Source organism: Odocoileus virginianus, chromosome 12 (genome assembly GCF_023699985.2).
Source record: "Odocoileus virginianus isolate 20LAN1187 ecotype Illinois chromosome 12, Ovbor_1.2, whole genome shotgun sequence".
In the NCBI taxonomy this organism is placed as follows: Eukaryota; Metazoa; Chordata; class Mammalia; order Artiodactyla; family Cervidae; genus Odocoileus; species Odocoileus virginianus.
Genome location: NC_069685.1, coordinates 17,544,211 through 17,565,450, shown reverse-complemented (window position 1 = coordinate 17,565,450; position 21,240 = coordinate 17,544,211). Strand labels below are relative to the sequence as shown.

General features: G+C 44.6%; 1 protein-coding gene across 2 annotated transcripts; it reads left to right on the top strand.

Annotated features, from left to right (window-relative positions):
• The first annotated feature begins 2,040 nt into the window (after positions 1-2,040).
• NOCT (nocturnin) lies at positions 2,041-19,850 on the top strand. Of its 2 annotated transcripts, none has more exons than XM_020908533.2 (3): positions 2,041-2,492; positions 17,033-17,302; positions 18,372-19,850. In XM_020908533.2, the coding sequence occupies exons 1-3, from the start codon at positions 2,306-2,308 to the stop codon at positions 19,193-19,195; spliced, it is 1,281 nt and encodes a 426-aa protein (XP_020764192.2). In that variant the 5' UTR covers positions 2,041-2,305; the 3' UTR covers positions 19,196-19,850. The 2 variants fall into 2 exon arrangements, with proteins under 2 accessions (XP_020764192.2, XP_020764195.1); XM_020908536.2 differs by lacking the exon at positions 2,041-2,492 and adding an exon at positions 11,030-11,051.
• The last annotated feature ends 1,390 nt before the right edge of the window (positions 19,851-21,240 follow it).

The window sequence follows — 21,240 nt, the reverse complement described above, 5'->3', positions numbered from 1 at the left end:
GCAAGGGCTGACTCTGGTTGCCATGAGCAGGGGCTGCTCTCAAGTAGTGGCGTGCTGGCTTCTCACTGCGGTGGCTTTTCTTGTTGCAGAGCACAGGCTCTAGGGCTCTAGGGCTTCAGAAGTTGTGGCACGCGGGATCAGATCAGATCACGTGGGATCAGTAGTTGCAGCTCCCAGGCTCCAGAGCACAGGCTCAGTAGTCGTGCGCCCGGGTTTACTTGCTCCCCGGTATCCCTGGCAACTTCCGGGACCAGGGATTGAACCTGTGTCTCCTGCATTGGCAGATGGACTTTTTATCATTGAGCCACCAGGGTTGGCTACCAGTCAACCTGGGATTTAACCACCAGCCCCCTAAATGAATTTGAAGTGAATAAAAGTTTTAATTTATATTTTTCTGATTGTTTAAAGTATACCAAAATACTTTATATTTTGATATATACATATACCAAAAATAATGCTACTGACCCAGTTTCAGGAGAGCAGGCTCTTTGAATCCCTTTTAATAATGACAGTTTATATTCAAACAGTATTTTTAATTTTTCAAAGCACTTTTATTCCAACACTTTATTATGGATATTTCCAAACATATGGAAAAGAAAAAGAACTGTGAGTGAATTCCCATAGACCCTAGATTCTAATTCAACATTTTGCTATATTTGCAGAACACTTTTTATGGACTGGTTTGATCACCACCTTTTATTTGACCTAATGACTAAGGCATGACTTTCTATAGATAAGGAAAGTGAGACTAAGAGATTTAACGATTTGCCAAGGAGGGTGTCTCCCAGGAGTTATGATCAACCCTGTCAGCTGACACATCCACACCCTCAGGGTGTCGTATATATAACCCAGGTCTTAAAAATATTTTGAATATCCTTAGTCATGAAAAGCTTCCAATTCCACAAGACACGAGACTCAGCAAAATCATGGGAAAACCAACAAGAAAACATTTCTAGGTCATAAATCATTCAGAGAGGAACCGAGTCTTGGGCATTTCTCCCACTCACCCCACTTACTGTTCTGGTTAGTCATCATTTCCTGCCCAAGCTATCTGAGATGCTTCTTCCATTCATTCTTTTCCAGTACCAGATGCAAATCTAGAATATCTTTCATATCAGCTAGTCTACTCTCTTCTGCCTTTTCACACGCCCGAGACACCTGACCTCCAATGACAGCACGGCCCTAAGACATATCCTTGCCCAGCTTACAAAACAGCTCACCCTTTTCTACCATGTTAAGTCTAATACAATCTGCCTTCCGCATATAACCTATCCAAGCATCTGCCTTCCTTCCTCGCTTCCATCCTACATAAGAGATGTTGCTGCAAAGATACCTAGGGCTTTTTGCTTTATTTCCTTTTTTGCCTGTGTAAATCACCACCACTCTTCCTCCCAAATTCCACAAATGTAAATCCAAGTCGTAGCCCAACACAAATGCCAATCTTTTAATAATCCTTCTAGAAAACCCAGGCGTGTTACGACCTCTATCGCCAAATTTACATAAACTTACGGCACTGATTTTAATCTACCTTGTACAGCTTTATGGTCTGATTTCTCTTGCCACGTTGGGCCCCCTTTGCCTGAGGATAACGTTCTTGAGGAAAGGGACGTCTTATTCAGCGTCGCCTTTGCACACAGTAGGGGCTTTACCGTGCTTAATTTCCTTTTAATGCAACACATCCGGCCGAAAGGTAGGGGGCAGACACCCTCTGCCGGATTCTCACTTACACGCGTACACGGATTCTGCCTTTTACTCGGACACACACGTGTCCCCTGGGCCATAGCCTGGAACGGTCTTGGGACTCCCAGCCTGTGGACGTTTCCACTCCACCCAGCGGAAGGGGAGGCTCATTTCTTTAAGACTGCCTTGAGGGATACTTGTTACTTTGAACCTCCTACAGCCTCCACCCTATAAATAGCTGAATATCTGCGTCCTCTCAAAGCAGGATCACTCCGGTTCTACGAATCCCTTCCAGGTCGCGCCGGGCGCCGGTCCCATGGACACCCCCTCCCTGGTTCGCTTGGTAGCGCCCGCTTTGTCAGCGCGCTGCGCTCGCCGGTTACCCTCCAGCTCCAGCCGGCCCGCGGCAGACAGCGCCTCCGCTTCGCGGCATCCGCAGCTTAGTCCGCGCCGTCTCGGGCTCGTCTGCCTGCGACCTTCCCCCGAGCCGCGGCTGGAAGAGAAGGAGCCCCGGAGCCTCTGCTCGGACGGCCCCAAGAGTCTGCTGGGCTTGCCCGCCTCGGCGGGGCCCGCAGGTCGGTGGGGCGCGCGAGGGGCCGCGGCGGTTTTGGCGGCGGCGCCCGGCATGTATCAGAGCCCGCGGCGGCTCTGCTCCGCCCTGCTGCAGAGGGACGCGCCCGGCCTGCGCCGCCCGCCCGGTCCGCCGCCGCCGCGCCGCCTCTCGCCCACGGCTGCCCCGCGGCTCCAGTCCCCCCGGCTCCTGGCGGCGGCCTCGGCGGCCCGCGACGTCGCGAGGTCGTGCTCCCGAACAGGTGAGTGCACCGCCGTTCCGGGCGGAGAACGCGGCGGCCGCCACCTGGAGACGGCGGGGATTGAATGGGAAGCCGGGGGCTGCCGGGCGGTGGGCTGCGAGCGGGAAGCGGTGCCTCTTCTCCCGGAGCCGCCGTCTCTGCTCTTTTTTGCCGCTCTGCTCTCGCTATCTCTTGCCTGGGGCTTGCATTGCGTCCGGTAGGAACTGGAACCGCGTGCTAGGTTTCCGTTTAATCCTTCCCGTTTGATGCCGCAGTTTCAGTATTTCTCGCTCTTGACTTACGTTATCTTTTCCCCTTCCGATGCCACAGATTGTGTTTTACTTACTGCGCTAATGGTGGAACATTTTATGCAATATGTCTATAAAGTTACACTTACCGATCATGTGGCCTGTGTGGCTTAGGTGGTCTGAATTTTGAAAAATGTATGAACACGCATTGACTCTTCGGACTTGAATTTTGGGGGACCCTTCCAGTCTTTATATTTATAGAGTCATCATGCGTCCTGTATACCTGGGGTTAAGATCTTGTAAAGGTGATGCCATCTCTTTGCCAGGAACCTGTTCTATAGGTCACGTGCTCTGGATTTTCCTTGGGTTGAGGGGAGGGAAACGGCGGGCAGGATCTTCCATGACCAGGGATCGAACCTGTGCTCCTTGCATTGGAAATGTGGAGTCTTAACCACTGGAACCCCAGGGAAGTTCCCTGGATTTTCCCTTTTCTGGGCCACGAAAGTATCTGGCCGAGGCCTCAATACCGCGGCCTCAATTTACATACAAGTTAGCCATACTTTTAAAATTAATAAAGCTTCTCTTTCAAAAGTGGGCAGTTTCGTTACGCTAGCAGGTATACTTTAGTCGTACTCAAGTTTACTGCTGTTTAAGATGTATGAACATCTTAGATCGTAAACGACTACCTTTTGCTCCAGAAGTTCTGTGTTACCTCTTTTATGCTGCCCTACACGGGTTGCCGGATCTTAATTCCCCCACCGGGGATTGAACCGCCAGGGCAGTGAAAGAAAGCGGAGCCCTGAACACTAGACTGCCAGGGAATTCCCAAGTTTTGTATTAACTTCAGAACAGATAGAGCAGTAGAAAGTATGTTCAATGTGGCTTTCTTTACTGAAAGTGATCACCCAAAATGTGATTGAAGTCAAGATACTAAACTCTATTCAGATGATTGGCCTCTATTCAGATTATGGGCGGATGTTTAGATTGAGACATACTGTTTAAAATCAGGATTTTCTTTTTGTAAAGGGACTTCGCTGGCGGCCAGCAGTTGAGACTGCGTTTCCACCGCAGGGGTCACAGATTCCACCCCTGGCCAGGGAACTAAAATCTTGCATGCCACCCAGCGTGACCAAAAATAAATAAAATTAGGATGTTAAACTGATTACTGGAGACTAAACTCTTTTGTTCTTTTTTTAAAAAGGGTGAACTTGACAGTCATTGAGATTTTCTTTGCAGTTCTGTAGGAATTTGACATTTGTGAAGTAACTGTTAGAATGGAAAAATTTCTAGAGGCACATTGTTGGGTTTGAGGTGGGAGAAGTAAAAGAAAATCAGCTGGTGTCTTCTGTAGCACCATATCTCTTGTCTTAACCTCTTACCTTAAATTTCCTGCAGGTCCTAGGGCAGAGTTAGCCAGTAGGTTCATCTTGGGAATACACATAGCTTGTGTAATCCAGATAGAGATCTATGCTGTTAGTGGGAAGAAAGGTCAGGACATGTTGGATCTTAGGCCTTTGACATAGAAAGATGTTTAATGAACTTCCTGGAAGTCCCCTGAAATCCCCTAGTTTTAGAAAGAAATTGAAAGGATTTATGGCTGTAAAACTATTACAAGACCTAGGCAGTTTTCTCATCTTGCTCAGTTTTGGCTTCAGCTGCTTGTTGGGAGAAACTCATGAATGCATTCATTTGCATATCCTTTGATCACTCATTCATAAAGTCTTTCCATTTCTCATCTGTCTCAATCTATTTGTGTTAGTCGTTCAGAAGTGTCCAGTTCTTTGCAACCCCATGAACTGTAGCCCGCCAGGCTTCTCTTTCCATGGGATTCTCCAGGCAAGAATACTGGAGTGGATTGATGTTCCCTTCTCCAGAGGATCTTCTGACCCAGGAATCAAACCCTGGTCTCCTGCATTACAGGCAGATTCTTTACCATTTGAGCTAGGTGCCACCTTACAGGAGGTAAAAGAATGTGAGACATAGTCTGCCTCTAAGGAGTTTAGTACCCAGTCAGAGAGATGAGTTTTGCACAAAGACCTGAGTGTTTCATGAAATAAGACACCTTTCATTATTCTCTTTCAGTTAAAGGTTTGCAAATGGCACAAGGGTGCTGGAGAGCATGAAGTGGTGATCATCTTGGCTTCAAAAAGTGGTTGGCATTTGAGTTGGTCCTTGACGTACAGTTAAAATTGAAAGAGATTAAAAACAGTTTGCTTGGGAAAAGCCAGGAGCAATGTGGAAGGTGTGAAGCATGGATGTGGCAAGGTGAGAGAAGAGGTACCTTGCCAAATGTTTCCCAAGATTCATAGATCCTATTGTAGACTTATTAAAAAGAATCGTTACAGGTGGGTCCCGAGTTCCACGTTACTTAACAGAATGACAACAATAAATAAAAAGCAGATTATTACAGGCCTCAAGGTTTAGACATCTGGCTAGAGAAAGTCTTCAAGGAACTGAAAGCTACACTTTGCTCCCTCCAGCATCTTTTGGGGTGCGTGTGTGCTGAGTTGCTTCAGTCCTGTCTGACTCTTTTGGACCCTATGGGTCATAAGCCCGCCAGGCTCCTCTGTCCATGGGACTTCTAGTGGGGTGCCATGCCATGTCCTTATCCAGGGGATCTTCCCAACCCAAGGATAGAACCCAAGTCTCTTAACGTGTTTTGCATTGGCAGGTGGATTCCTTTACCACTAGCACCACCTGGGAAGCCCCAATCTTTATTTTGGGGGAGGGGTGCTAAATCCCAATTGTTGACCCTATTTGTTAATCAGTTCCTTGATAACCTACGCCCTGTGGCAGTCACATGTCACTGCAAAGGTGAGTGCAGCCCCTTTGCAGTCATCAAATGCTGGGTTATTAGAATTTAAAGGGGACCTTTTCTCATGGAAGGATCACAGGGCCCATAGAGAAGCAGCAGCTGTCAGTTACTCTGCTGGATGAAATGTGGTCTGCTGTCATCTGTGGATTTCTAAATGCCATCCTCCAGATCCCACCTCCTCAGATAATGAAGAGTTGGCTGAGTTACTGTTCTCCACCACTGGAACACATTGCTTTTTTTCTTGGTACGATTTTAAAAGCAAATACCAGCTCATTTGAGGAGGTGGTTTTATTTAGTATGTCCTTTAACAATGAATAATCTGCTTATGAGAGAGAAGTGCAACAGCTTGTAATTAACAAGCTTCTATAGAAATATATTTTCTTTGTAGGAGAACCATGGTATTTGTTTTCCCATAGCATTCAATGGTAAGGGCTTAAGTACAGTGAGTTACTGGGGGCTTTCGAATTAGAAACCATTATATCAACTGATCTATAAGTTTTACTGAACACAGTACATCATGACTAATTGCATTGGAAATTAAGAAATGAGTGTGGCTGGATTTGTTAGGGAAAAAACTTCGAATGCAAGAGAGGAGGGTGACAAACAGAGATAATTTGCCTGGAAGCAAGTGTGGGAACAGGGGTGAACGGCGGTTGTGGGGGGGGGGGGGGCGGAGATTGACCCCTGGGCCGGGAAGATCCCTTAGAGAAGGGGATGGCAATTCACTCCAGATAAAATACCTACTGGGTAGGTTCCTCTGGTGTTTTGCTAGAAGTGAGGCAGGTATATTCTGGTTCTTGGAAGGAGGAAGGGACACTCAGCGTATATTTACTGTTGGGAATGACTCTTTAATCAGGATTCCTAGGACTTTGCTAACACTTGAATGGTTATCACATTTGAATAAAAGGATGATGCGCATGGGTGTTTAGTTCCATAGTAAACCCACTTGTACGTCAATGAAAAACAACTGAAATTTTGAATTTGTTATTTTTAAAAAAAATATTTGGCTGTGCAGTCCATGAAATCTTTGTTGAGGCATGTGGAATCTGGTTCCTAGGGACCAGGATCTAACCCAGCCCCCTGCATTGGGAGCACAGAGTCCTAGGCAAGAAGTTCCTGGATTTGCTGTTTTAGAATGGGGAGAGCAGCCTTCCTACAGGAAGGAATAAGACCTCAAGCAAAAATCTTAGCTGTCTTCTTGTCTCTACATGATCTCAAAGCAGCAGCTGAAACCTACCAGCTACACAGAATTCAGCGTCAGTGTCGGGGAGTGTCTAGGAGAAAGAGGGCTAAGAAAAGATCATACCTGTCAGATTTAAGTGTCTTTATGAAATGCAGTCCCCCCCCCTTCCCCCTGGGTTCCTCATCCAAGGTTGGTTGAATCCCCAGATGCAGATACCAAGGGTGTACATCATTATTTAAAAGGAGCTTGAGCATCCAGATTTTGGACATCTGAGGAGAGTCCTGGAACCCATCCCCAAGGGATGACTGTACTTTTTTTTTCTTTTAACACTATCAAAAGAATGCCTGATCATCTCAAATTCAGATCATCTGAATTTTAGTTTCTGCAAGTGGGTCTTGAGCATCTGCTAGTTCTGATGTATAGCCTGGGCAGACAGCCAATGAGACACTTGTTTTGCTAAATGCTTGGAAGCCTGCTAGAAGTTTCTTAACTAGTGTCCCCAGAAGTTAGTCTCCAGTAGAGATGGCTATTGGATTATGAGGGATTTGTGCAGAATGGTGTAAAAACTGCTTTTTCCCTTCAGAATGGAGTAGTCTGAGAAGTCCAGAGATACCTGGAGCCAGAATCATGGAGCAGTAAAGAAAAGTTGCAGTAGGGTGTCCAGGAAGTGCCTTGTGCATCGTTTTCCTTTGCCTTTCCCAGCCTGCCCCCCGACTCTGAGCGTCCAGTGCTTGGGCAGGTCCATCCAGTACAGGGTACGAAGAAGTTATTTTGCATGTCCTAGTGATGCCCTGGACATGATGATTTTCTGTTTCCTTTATGTTTTGCTTTCATGTTCATCTTTCAGATCTTTTCAGGTCAAATAGATTTGCTGAGATGTGCTCTACAGTTCTCTTTCCTGTGGTTCAATCTGAATTTTATTTGGAAAATTTTCATGACAATTTCAAGAAATGATTTTTTAAAAATAACATGTCTGTTAATTTTGCCTCAGAACGTCAATCTCTTTGACAGTACCAATTATCCTCTAGAAGTTTAGGATTGTTTGTCCTTGGGGTTCAGAAGTTCTATCAGGATAAATGTCTCAGTATCAGATGAGCCCATTCAGTCTAAGGACATACCATTCTTTTTTTTTTTTTTTGGCTGTGCTGGGCCTTCATTGCTGTGTGGGCTTTTCTCTAGTTATGGAGAGCAGGGCGTATTCTCTAGTCGCAATTTGCAGACTTCCCCAATGTGGTGGCTTCTTGTTGCAAAACGGAACATTGGGGTTCTAGGGTGCAAGTTCTTCAGGAGTTGCGGCTCACAGGCTCTTGAGCACAGGCTCAATAGTTGAGCATGGCATGTGGGATCTTCCCAGATCAGGCACTGAACCCACGTCTCCTGCATTGGCAGGCAGATTCTTTACCACTGATCCACCAGGGACAGAGCATTCTTTAGCCCAGGAAAATTTCTATTTCTTGGATTTTCATCACTATTTTATCAAATTCCCTGTTCTCATATTATTAAACCTCCTGCTAGACAGATTGTTGTCCATATGGATCCACCCTCTGTGGCTCCTCTTGCATTTTTAAAGAATTATCTCTTTATATTTCATGATTTTTGGAACATGCCTATTTTGCAGCTGTTTATAATTTTTGGACATTCTCTGCTCCTTTGTTCATAGAAGCCTAGTCTTACTTTGTGTCCTATATAGTTGTGTGTGCATATTTCAACCCCAGACCTTTCCTCCTGGGAGAGCAGTTTGCATTCTCTGTAGTTGGGGAGGTTTGGGGGTGGGGGAGTGCAGGCAGGCTCCCTTCTGTGTTCGCCAACGCTCAGCTCACCCCTCCAGCCACGCCTTCAGAAATATCCCTGAGGTCCATGGTTAGCGCCTGGTCTGCATTGCTTCCCTGCCGGTCCATCACTCTTGGGAGCCCTTCCAGGGCCTGTCTCCACGTCTCTGAAGTCTGCTTTCCAGCTGGCAGAGGCCACCCTCTTCTGTCTTGAGAGGGGAAGTGAGGGAGCTAGCAGCTGTCTCAAATACCATTGCTGAAAGAATGACCCTAACGATGGCCCTCTGTCTTTGTGGACTTAGCTTTGGGTTTCTTCAGAGCTCCCTTGGGAAAAGCCATATTTAATTTACCTTTGGTAGTTTGTACTGCATTGCCCTCCACTGTGGGTTCTCTGTTAATTCAAACCTGTCTCTGTCTTCCTGGAATTGTTTCTTAAGCCCACTGGTGGCATCCTTTCTGGTTTTACCCGTATTCTTTCAGACTTTAGAAAAACATGCATGTGTGTACTTTATTCCAGAAAGCTCTTAGGAAGGAGAATAATGTATTTTTGGCCTCGTGTCTGATGAGCTATTGTACATTCTTTATCAATTCCCATCTTAAAAATGAGTCATTGGACTGGAGATTTAAAAACTGCTGCCAGTGTCGCTACACATTTTAGATGATTCTTTTCCTACATGGGCTGTAATTATTCAAGCAAGGCTATGGAACTCTATATATGAAAGTTAGTTTTTCCCTGTTTTAAATGACGGAGTCTTTCGAAGTATGCACACATGGACTGTACAATTCACAATCTAGAGCAGGAGTCTGCAAACTCTGTAGAGAGCCAGCTAGTATATATTGGGCTTAATAGACCAAATATCCATTATAGCTATTCAGCTCGGCTGCTGTAGTGTGGACAAACCTTATTTACGGATGCTGAGTTTGGAGTTTTGCATGATTTTCACATGTCAGGAAATATTAGTTTCTTTTTCAACCATTTAAAAATGTAAGCAGCCATAGGCATCTCATACCAGGCACTGGGAGATGTATGTGGACCTCTGACCCCCAGGGAAGAATAGCAGAGCACTCCTTAGCCCCGTATTTCCATTCATAGCTGTGGACCCAGACCACCTCTTGAGCATCCTGGGAATGTTATGATGGGCGCCAGGTAGTAACCTACACCTGATGTCTTAGTTGGTGCAGAGCAGCTGGCACACCAGATTCTTTGTTTCTGCCTTTTCAGTTTTCTAGCGTTTTGCTGGAAAAGTCTGGCTTGTGCAAATGCTTGGCCAGCCCACTCATAATCAAGCACCAGTTTTAACACGCTAACCTATGTATTCGTTGTGGAGGGATTTCTCTTTCCTTAGCTATATTTTCAAGATGAATCTGGCATGACTGAAGGGACAGCTCCGCTTTGTCCAGAACGCAGTTGGGTATTCTTGTGTCTGACTCCTGCCTAGCAAGAAAGGTCACTGGGATTGTCGCACTGTGTCCAGGAGCTTGTATTTATAGAGCCGCTGGGTTGGGAGACATGACCTTCACTTGATACCTCTAGTAATGTCACGTGCCAGTAAAGCGGGTCATTATTACACCGCTTTGGACACTTGTGCTGTGCCATTGTGCACACCCTGACGGTGGTGACTTGGGCAGAGGGACGAGGTGAAATTGGACCTTTGTTAATGCCACGCGCGCCCCTGGCGCAGCTCCATCCGGTCATCCTGACTCTGGGTCAGCAGTGTCGGAGATGTTGATGAGCAGGGGTCCGAGGTGCAGGCAGCCCTCTCCAGGGCCAGATCCTTGGCCAATTGTGCAGTCAGTCTTCGTGTCTATAAAATGGAGAATACAATACCTACTTCGCTGGATCGTTGGAAAGATAAGTGTGGTACATGCTTGGCTCTCAGATGTTAATAGCTGCCCTTTAAACCCCGGCAAGAAAAGAACAAAATAGCTGTACTAGGTATAGCTCGCTTAACTCTCTTAACCCTCACAGTAACACAGTGAAGTAGGTCATGGTGATCCCCAGATGAAGAAACAGAGCCACAGAGATAAATAATTTGTTCAGGATCTGATTAGTGAAGAGAGAAGCCCTGATTTCTGGAAAACCAGGCGACCTACCTTGAGTCCATAAACAAGGCAGATACAGTCCCTATCCTCATGGAACTAATGAGTGAAGAACAGGGGTTGTAATTTAAATATTAAGGGTGACTTAAATAAGAGTAAGAAAAAGGGAGCCACTTGAACTTGATCCATGAAGCTGTGAGCCACGGGGACTGTGAATCTTCATTGATTTATTCATTAAGTATTAAATAAATATATTGCATACCCAGCATCCAAGCTGTTTTAGCTCGATGGTAATCTCGTGACTATTTTGAAGGTGGCCACATTTATTCAGGCGTCTCTAAGACCAGTGGAAATTAGCTGCTGAATTGTTCTCTAAGCTGTCCGGGGTGGTTGAGCACAGTGGCCAGCGGGCGGCAGCAGAGGCTGCTGTTTGAACGGGGCCTTCCTGCGACGTCAGTCCTTTTCGGTTTGCGGTGCTTTTCTCTTCGCTGGGCCCAGGCTAGGTCAACTCCAGCAGCGTCTCAGGTGTGTACCCAGATCATCCTGGCTTTTGTCTAGGTTTTACTTTTTGACCAGCATTTTCTTTTCCCAAATAAAAAGATTAGTTGAAAGAGTGGCACCATGTGACGGTTTTGGAAATCTCTTCATTTGAAAGTCTGGCTTAATGGATGACAGCTGTCTGCATCCTCCTACTTGCTTCTCCATTGAGCCTGTTGTGATATTTTGGTTAAAAGATATGAATCCAGTCTCTCACTGGTTATATAATCGGAGAGAATTATTTTAATAGCCTTTTATAATAATTGTGGGTAGCCTTTTGTGGTAGCTTATGTTAATAGTTATTTGCAACATCAAATCTGATACCATATCAGTGAACATCTTATTGGTTATTTGGGAAGTGTGGTTAACTAGGTCATGTGGCTCTTCCAGATGTTATACAGTATAGAAATAACCTTAACTATCACTGCCAATCTTGTCAGAAGTTTAAAAGGTACTGGGAACTTGTCAGGCTCCTGATGGCAAATATGTTTTCCAAAATTTCCTCTGGGAAATTTTTCTCATGGGCAAAAATACTGTCAGTTGTTTTCCGTAAAGTGACAGGCTCACTTCTTACATTTTAGTGGATGAATGTCTGCCTTGTATCCATATGTGCTTGACTAAAGTTTAAGTGAAGACGGGCGAGTTCATTTTGCAGGCCAGACACTCACCCGAGTGCTCTTGCTTAAGGCAGCGTATTTTATGTGCAGTACAAGTGTTTATGTGGGCTTTCCTCTTGGTCTGATTTAAAGATGGGTCTTCAGGGCTCCAAGTTAACAGAAGTGCTTACTGCCACCTCACTGAAGGACATTCAGGGCAAAGCAGGCAATTTAAAAACTGAATAATGGTGAAGAGCACAGTGGCCCCTCCCGGAGCCTGGGGCCACTGCCTGAGTCAATGCTGACAAAGCGGCCGTTTCCTCACAGTTGCGGATAAGGAAGACAGAGAAAGGATGCCTCAGTGTTGCTATGAAAACCTTTGCCCTGCATTTCTCCAAAGGTGTCTCAGACATCCCTAATAGCTCTTTGTCTATACATCTACATGTACTGTAAGCAAAACATGAAATCTGGATGATGTGTGATACCTCAGTACCACATGATTCCTTCTAAGCCTTCCCTCATTTATCTGCAGCTCTCCTCTTTCACAGAAATCAGACTTCCACCATCCATTACTCACTGTATCTGTTCAACCGCCATACCCATGTAAAGCATTTTCGGAATTGCTGACACCCACCCACCCCCACCAAGAGAAACAGCTTTGCTAACCTGAGTGCACTTCCTTTAGTCTTGAGCAGTTAAAAGCTGTTTTCGAAAGTGACACCATTCCTTTTTTCCTGAACCCCCTTCTGTGAATTTGTCATGCATTTGTAATAGATTTATTTGTCAGAGTCTGCGTTTCCTCTTGACCCCTCCACGTTGACCTTGTGAATTTTCACACACTAAAGGTCCAGTAGCTTTTGCAGATAAAAGCCTTTGGTCTACTTCCAGAGCACTGAAATGGCTGGTTTTGACGCCGAGGTTCAGGGGGAGGACTTGTCAGCTGCCTCCGCCGTCACGCCTGCAGTCTGCTTGATGGGTTTCTCCCTCTAACGTGTCAACCCTGTTAGCAAACAGACCTGTAGTCTGCCTGCTCCAGAGCTCAGTCCTCCATCTGTCAACAAACATCTCCCACCTGTTTCCAGTTTGCCCCTCTCTCCTGAACATCAGTCCTACCTAACTGCCAAACTCCTACTATTTTCTGCAAACCCTACCCAGTTTTCCTAACCTGTATTGGCAGCTTCATCCTTGTAGTTGCTCAACCACCCATCTTGGAAACTTTTTTGACTGCTCTCTCATAGGCCACATCCAAGTAAGTCATCAACAAAACTTGTCGGCTCCAATTTTGGATTTACTCAGAATCCAAGCACTTAAACTGGGGCTTTGATGGCCACATTGCAGTATGTCCTTCCTCTTTTTTGCTGCAAAGCCTTTGTCTTTAGGTGGTAGATTTAATTTTTGAAAACCCTCCAAAAGTCACAAGTAAGGTGAATGACAAGATATAGTAATCCACTATTGGACCAAAATGAGCTGACTTTTTTTTGAGCTGAGCTGGCTTTAATAAGAATGTGTTTTGGGATGTTTCAAGAGAACAGCATTGAAACATGTATATTATCTAGGGTGAAACAGATCACCAGCCCAGGTTGGGTGCATGAGACAAGTGCTCGGGCCTGGTGCACTGGGAAGACCCAGAGGGATCGGGTGGAGAGGGAGGTGGGAGGGGGGACCGGGATGGGGAATACATGTAAATCCATGGCTAATTCATTTCAATGTATGACAAAAACTACTGTAATGATGTAAAGTAATTAGCCTCCAACTAATAAAAATAAATGGAAAAAAAAAAAAAGAATGTGTTTTCCTTGAGTTTTCCAGCTAACAGCCCTATAAATACATTTCCAAAACCCAAACCAAAAAAGGACAACAGGGAATAATGAAATTAGAATACCCAGTTTAAGCAGTCTAGAGTAACAATTCTGATTCTACTGTAACTAATGATGATCACTGCAAATAATTTTTAATTGAATATGCTTGCTTCTTTCTGGTCCCTGCCCTGTCCCACCCCCACCCCTTATCCCAAGCTTTTTGTTCTTTTTTTATTTTGTTGTACTAAATCCTCTTTGGCTCATTCTTGGATCACATAGCCAGTGGATAGTGTACTGTCTTAACCTCATTTAGACTTGATTTGCTATGTTTAATACAGCACCACCAGTTCGTATATCAGTATCTCTGGTCATTTTGGTCTAAAGCTTTTGTTCTCTAGTTCCAGGGGTGGTAAGACTTTTCTGCGAAGGGCCGGATAGTAAACATTTTGGCTTTGAGGGCCAGAAATGATCCTGTCACATGTTGTGTGCTTGTGTGTATGTGTAACATCTCAAGATCAAGGACTGCAAAGTACATCTGGCTGCAGTTGGCCATCCCCTGCTCTAGTATTTTCTGGAAGAAGTGCTCCTAGAGTCAGTATTCCAGTTTTGCTGGATGTGAAATTCTTGGCTTACATACCATGAGTCATATATATAAAGCCTGACATGTTTCAAATATGTAACTTCATTTTCTTCTGGTCTAAAAACATTATAGTTGAAGTCTGATCCTCTAACTTGTAAGTTACTTGCTGTTTTTGGCCTGGAGTCCAAGGGATTTGTTTGTTTCTTTACAGTCCAGCTGGTGTTGGTCATTCTGGGTTGATAGTCTCAGGTATGTGTGTGTGTGTGTCCATGATACATGTTTTTTTAACCTCATAATTTTTCTTTTAAACCACTGACCTTTTTTTCAGCTTTATTGAGGTATAATTAGCAAACATTGTATGTACTTGAGGTGTTCTGTGTGATGGTTTGATATTTGTAGTAGTTAGTTAAGTCGCGAAGTCGTTTCCGACTCTTGCGACCTCATGGACTGTAGCCCGCCAGGCTCCTCCGTCCATGGGATTCTCCAGGCAAGAATACTGGAGTGGGTTGCCATTTCCTTCTCCAGGGGATCTTCCCAACCTAGGAATTGAACCCGGGTTTCCTGCATTGCAGGCAGATTCTTTACCGACTGAGCTATTAGGGAAGCCCATTGATATTTGTACACATCTTGAAATAATTACCTCAATCAAGCTAATTAACATGTTGCTCACATAGTGTGTGTTTGGGGGGGGGTGGGTGAGATCACTTAAGATCTAAGATCGCTTGGAGGATTTTAAGTATGGGATATAGTATCCTCAACTGAAGCTACCTTGCTATACATTAAACCTCCAGAACTTAATTCATCTTGCATGATTGAAACTTTTTACTCTGAAGAGTTTTTATAGTTTTTAGTATCAATACGTGTTTCATTTCCTTGCATTGGTTTTCCTGCTACAAGAACCTTTTATCCATATGTTGCATCTTTGCTTTAAATTAGTACATAGTATTTGCCACTATCTCTCAAGCTTTATTTCCTCATTTCTTTCTGCTGTGTGTTTTGTTACACATTGCCGCATTTGTAAGTTTTCTAATTTAGACTACTTTGTCATTTTCTTTTTTTTTTTTAAATAAAGTGAAGTCGCTCAGTCATGGCCCATGGGCTGTGACCCCATGGGCTGTAGCCTACCAGGCTCCTCCGTCCATGGGATTCTCCAGGCAAGAGTACTGGAGTGGGTTGCCATTTCCTTCTCCATGTCATTTTCTTAATATCTTTTAGCTTATTTTGCAATAGGATATAATTTTGATTGGCTTTCTGGGCATGTCTTCCAGCACTTTCATTGTATTAGCACATTATACTGTTCACTTTATATTGAAGGTTTTTTAAAAAGTTTTTAGGAGGAAGTGTGGTTTAGGATAACTCCTTAAATCTTCAACTCCTGTTGGACACAATTAACCTTTTTCACATTCATTTTCGCATGGTACTTGCTTTTTTATCACAGCAACCACCCTGAAACTCAGCTTGGCGAAGCTGATGTCATCAAAAGGATGCAGAGCAGTCCTGTTAAAACTGTGAACAGCTTCAAGCTGCTCATTTGCCTGGAGCCTGACAGATGTCAGATATTGGAGCCCTTGTGAGTTTGCCGTGATACCCCGACAGATTGGTCTACTGTTAGGCTATTACTGATGCTGGAAACCATGCTTGAGAAAACAGTATTTTTTTACTGCTTTTTGCTGAACTAGAAGTACAGAAGAAAGATTTTCAAAGTTGTACTACCAGCCAGGAAGAAAATTTCTTTGGACCCATGTACTCAGATAGGCAAGCAAATTGATAAAAAAGAATATCAGGCATCCAGGAAATAAGTGTGTGGACGTGTTCATGCATGTGCCTTTGTGAGAACAGGCTTGCAGGCAGTTGCTCGTACGCAGAAATGTGTATTGGGAAAACTAGTGTTTCTTTGCCTCATTTTCTCATTGGGGAACTACTTGAGTCATTGAAAAGGAATAATAGAGCATGCCTGCATCTTGGTCTTGATGTTTAAGGATAAATCCTAGAGGTAAACACTTGAATTTGCCTTTGTGACCTGCTATTTAAGGTGAATTCAATTGCTTGCTAGTTTCAGGTGCAATCAGCTTGTCAAATAATGTATTTTGTAAAGAAAACGTTGTGTCCTTCAAGAGAAGGCAAGGACGTGGATGAGGTCAGGAAATCCAAACCAGGAATCTTAAATATGGTTCCAAGCAGAATCTGGCCTAATTTACACTGTAATGAAGAGAAAACAAAGTTGACCTTTAAAAGCAATCAACTGCCTCCTAGTGAGGTGACAGACAGCTCTCCCCTCATGTTAACTTGTTGAAGACTGTGCTCTGTCGTCCCTAGTTATTATCCAGTTAGGTAAGAATCAGAAGCCCCAGGAAATGGACCTAGAAAGTGCTTCCTGCACCACCATTCCCCACCCACCCCACCCCCATCTCCAACTATCTCTCCCCCCACCACCGCCAACCTCTTTTCTGATTTTTTAAAAATCTGGCAGTTAGAGATTAGATTGCAGACTATACTGCTCAGTGATGTTCACAGAATCCTATAGAAAGCCAGAGCCCTATGAGAAATGGATTTAATCCAGCTGATTCTTCCTGTAACAGGGATCTGAGTAGATGACCTACTAAGAGCCTGCTCTAAGGTCATCTCGGAGTAACCAGGCTTTCTGACATCTGGCTGTTTAAAACTGGTCTTCAAGTTCTCATTTAAAATACATAGAAAAAGGAATGTGAATTTTGTTTAGCCATGCTTTTGTAAGACTGTGTCTATAAATTGTCTTTATAATTTATTTAAGTCTCAGGTTAGAATAAGCCGTAAAGATCAAGGTATTTCAAGTAGTTGTCCTCCTAGAAAGCTAGAACCTGGGAGCTCCTGTAGTCCACTCCATAGACCATGAATGTGGCAACATCGGCCCCAGCTTCTGTGGACGCTAACTGCTTTATCTTGTGGTCGCTCTGAGTGAGAACGGGAGAGAGGCAGGAGAAGGCTGAGTGTGTAACCATGTCTCCTTCCCTGCAGTGTATCCCATGGGAAACGGCACGAGCAGGCTGTACAGTGCTCTCGCCAAGACACTCACCAGCAGCGCGGCGTCCCAGCACCCGGAGTACCTGGTGGCCGCCGACCCGGAGCACGTGGAGCCCATCGACCCCAAAGAGCTCCTGGAGGAATGCAGGGCTGTCCTGCACACCCGGCCCCCGCGGTTCCAGAGGGACTTCGTGGCTCTGCCGGCCGATTGCCCCAGCAGCCACCCTCCCATTAGGGTCATGCAGTGGAACATCCTTGCCCAAGGTAGGCCTGCTGCATCTCTGCCTGTACCGCCGCCGCCTCGCCGCTTCTGCGCATGCCCGACGAACCTCCGCCTGGGCGGGGGCGGGGTGTCAGACGGGTGTGGGGGGCGGCTAGAGCCGGGGAGCTCTCACAAGGGGAGGTGGGGAAAGGGAGTCCTTTGGTTTTCACTGATAAATCCAGCGATTCAGAGGTATTTCCTTCTTACGTGTCGGTAGACTTTGCGTATTCAGTGACAGCTTCTGTCTCCCAGCACATCCAGATTTCAAGGCCCCGGTCTCATTAGCCTGAAATTTTCTGTTGTCTGCAGCTTTCAGTCTACAGCACTAAGATAGCGTTTGCCAGGGAGAGACTGAGTCTACCGAGTGGGCGATGTAGAATCTCCTGCAGGAGATGGGGGTGGGGGGGGGGGGGGAAGTGGTCTGGGTACTCTGGCCAGATTCTCATCCAATCGCATCTTTATCGTTTGAGGCCAGAGATGTTGCCTCTGTTCTCTGTGCTTCGAGATACTTGTTGCGGTAGAGAGGACGCCTTTCCTGGGTCTGCTGCGTTTAAAAACAGCGGTGTCAGTCAACTTTGTGTAGTGGTGCTGATCGTGGAGCTCTTGAAATTTTAAGAGGAAACCAGGGTCACCATTTCCCCCTCCTTTTCTGGAATAGAAGGGCATACTCCCTGACTTTTCCAAAATTTTGGATTCATTTTTTTTCTTTTCCCAGATAGAGGTAAAAGTTGCCCGTTCAAAATAGGTGTCATTTATGGTATCTATAAAGGCTTAGTACAGGGCTAAATGTATTCAAGAATATTGTTTAAAGCTAAAACTTAATGTTTTATGTCCTGGAATATGTGGCTTTATTATGTCTTCTGGAATAGAGACAGATAGTTTTAATATGAAAGAGTCAATTCCTTGCTTCATGTGGATGGTAAGAGGTAAAGTTTGGAGGTCAGTGCAGTAAGAGAATCCCCCCAGAGCACTTGAAGCAGAGAAAGTACTGTGAAGGTCTTAGGTGGCCTTACACCCAAGGAGACCCCCAGGTATTTAGCAGCTGACAACCGACCGGCTTTTGTATTTCAGCTCTTGGCGAAGGCAAAGACAACTTTGTCCAGTGTCCTATCGAAGCCCTCAAGTGGGAAGAAAGGAAATGTCTGATCCTGGAAGAGATCCTTGCCTACCAGCCAGATATCCTGTGCCTCCAAGAGGTGGACCATTACTTCGACACCTTCCAGCCCCTCCTCAGTAGACTGGGCTATCAGGGCACCTTCTTCCCCAAGCCCTGGTCGCCTTGTCTGGATGTGGAGCACAACAATGGACCCGACGGCTGCGCCTTGTTCTTCCTCCAAAACCGATTCAAGCTGGTCAACAGTGCCAACATCCGGCTGACAGCCATGACGCTGAAAACCAACCAGGTGGCCATCGCCCAGATCCTGGAGTGCAAGGAGTCCAGCCGCCAGCTCTGCGTCGCCGTCACCCACCTGAAGGCTCGCACCGGCTGGGAGCGATTTCGATCAGCTCAAGGCTGCGACCTCCTCCAAAACCTGCAGACCATCACCCAAGGGGCCAAGATTCCCCTGATTGTTTGTGGAGACTTCAACGCAGAGCCCACAGAGGAGGTCTACAAGCACTTTGCTTCCTCCAGCCTCAATCTGAACAGCGCCTACAAGCTGCTGAGCGCTGACGGGCAGTCGGAACCTCCGTACACGACCTGGAAGATCCGGACCTCAGGCGAGTGCCGGCACACGCTCGATTATATCTGGTACTCCAGGCAGGCGCTCAGTGTGCGGTCAGCCCTGGACCTGCTCACCGAGGAGCAGATTGGACCCAACCGGCTACCGTCTTTCAATTACCCTTCAGACCACCTGTCCCTAGTGTGTGACTTCAGCTTCAACGAGGAACCCTGATGGACATTTATAAACACTTGTCTGTGTCTTTTTAATCGCAGGGGTCTTAACCAGGGATGTTTCGGAAACTAAAATAGAATAAGTTGACTGAGGAAGGGTTCCCAGTTTCTCACTTCTTTCTTTCATTGTTTCCAGCATGCCCTTGGGAAGGAACCCCATTAGCTCACATTGAAACCTTCAGCGAAAAAGGTTTTTGCACTCCAGTATTGCTTTGCATTTTCTTCTTTCCCTTAGGATTAATTACATGTTGATCATTTAAGGGCATTGTATTAGGCTTGTTTTGAAGCTTTTTCTGTTAGAGGATACTATATTAAAATATTAGACTTGCTTGAGTCTCCCATAATTAACAAGTATGCAGGAACAGTTTCTCTAGGCATTTCAAGTTATTTATTTGTGTTTTTTAATATCAAGTTATGCATGGCAATATTTATTTTTTTATATCCATGTAAAATTAAATTATAACATGAACATGTTAAAACCATGCAAAACATAAGTTATAGAATAATTTATAGTAATTTTCTTAAAGCTTTAAAGATGTTTTTATTGGGGTCTAATAGTAGTGTATAAAGGAGGTATTTAGTCTTGAGGGGGTTTTGTTATTTAAGTGGAAATACCAGTTCTCCTTGATTCATTCTTCATAAATCTTTGCTATGCCTCTGTGTTCTCCATTATTGTGTTTCTTGAAGAGATTCCATGGCCAGTCTTCATTATTTAGTCACTGTTAACATTTCCGGTATTCCCTTGGAGTGCTGTTGGTATTCATTTGCAGTCACTCTGCCATTATTTGTATTGAAGGTGCTTTTGCACAGTAGATATATTTAGGGGCTGTTAGGTGGTAGTGGCTAAAGACAGTAGGACCTTCTTTTCAGAGATGGGAAACTATTCCTGGTCTGTTCATGAAGCTGTGGTTGAGATTTACTAAGATGGCCAGGTAACTGGTTTTAAAACATCTAGAAAGCAGAATATAAGAAGTTAACCTGGAATTCTCTTTGCTCAGAAATAAAGTGGTAAAGTTAACAGGTGAAACTCCTTCCTAATGAAATCCCAGAAAACAGCCCACTGGTAATAATATATTTTAACCCGTGAGTTGTAAATATTTGAGATTAATAAATTGTCTCTTAAAGCTAGTGTTTAAATATCTTGTCTTTTTAATGCATAGAGAATAAATTTGGTCTTTTAATTTTGTTAATGTGGCACCCACACAATCCCTGACAGTCAGACCTTCATTTTAAAGTGGACAAAGGTGGCTGTGTATTTGAAGGCAGCATCTGATGCTATATTTGTGAGGTATCACTGGTGACAAGGTTGGAGTCTGCAAAAATAGCTCCTCCAGGTATTGGAAATGCTTTTGAAACAAATGAGGGTTTCAATATATATCAAAATATCATTGTACCAGCTATCACCTGGTTCAGATCTTAACAGTGACTGAATTTGTACATTGAGAAGCAGAATACTGATTTGGACAGGCATTAAATACTGTTTACCTGCCCTAAAGCACACCAGTTTGAAATTATCATACCCATATCATAAGCAAATCTGGATGAGAATAAAAGCCAAAAAAGTGTTTCCATTTCAAATGTTAACAGGCTATGGGAGAAGGGTGGGGGTGGGTGGGAATGCCTCTGAGCAAAAGGGCTCCTGGAAATACCGACAGGTCACCCTTCAGTATTGCTGTGGACGTAGGCTAAACACATACTTTTGTATGCTTTTATCTGTATTTGTCTTCATTGAAAATGTAGTCATGTGAGCATTTTATGTAAAGTTTTTTTAGTAGTTTATAAATCTTGCTAGGTGGCACTTTATTTTTACTTCTCTAGTCTTTCTTTTGTAGACAGCTCTGCCTTGGGGACCATCAGTTACCTGAAGGCATAATGGCAAATAACAGATCTCTGTTCTAAATTTCTAAAATTATCAATATGTTCCATTACTGAGTTTCTTATTCCATGCCTATGTCCCTTTTGAGCCAGCTTTTCCGTTTATAGCCCATGATATTTTGACTACTGTTAAGAGTTTTAGAAGGTAAATTGTACGGATTCTTGAAGACA

Excerpts from the sequence above, each read along its gene's own strand:
- NOCT (XM_020908533.2), top strand. The coding sequence starts at position 2,306 with ATGTATCAGAGCCCGCGGCGGCTCTGCTCCGCCCTGCTGCAGAGGGAC. Across the intron at positions 2,493-17,032 it reads GAGGTCGTGCTCCCGAACAG|TGTATCCCATGGGAAACGGC; the intron begins GTGAGTGCACCG and ends CCTTCCCTGCAG. Across the intron at positions 17,303-18,371 it reads GTGGAACATCCTTGCCCAAG|CTCTTGGCGAAGGCAAAGAC; the intron begins GTAGGCCTGCTG and ends TTTGTATTTCAG.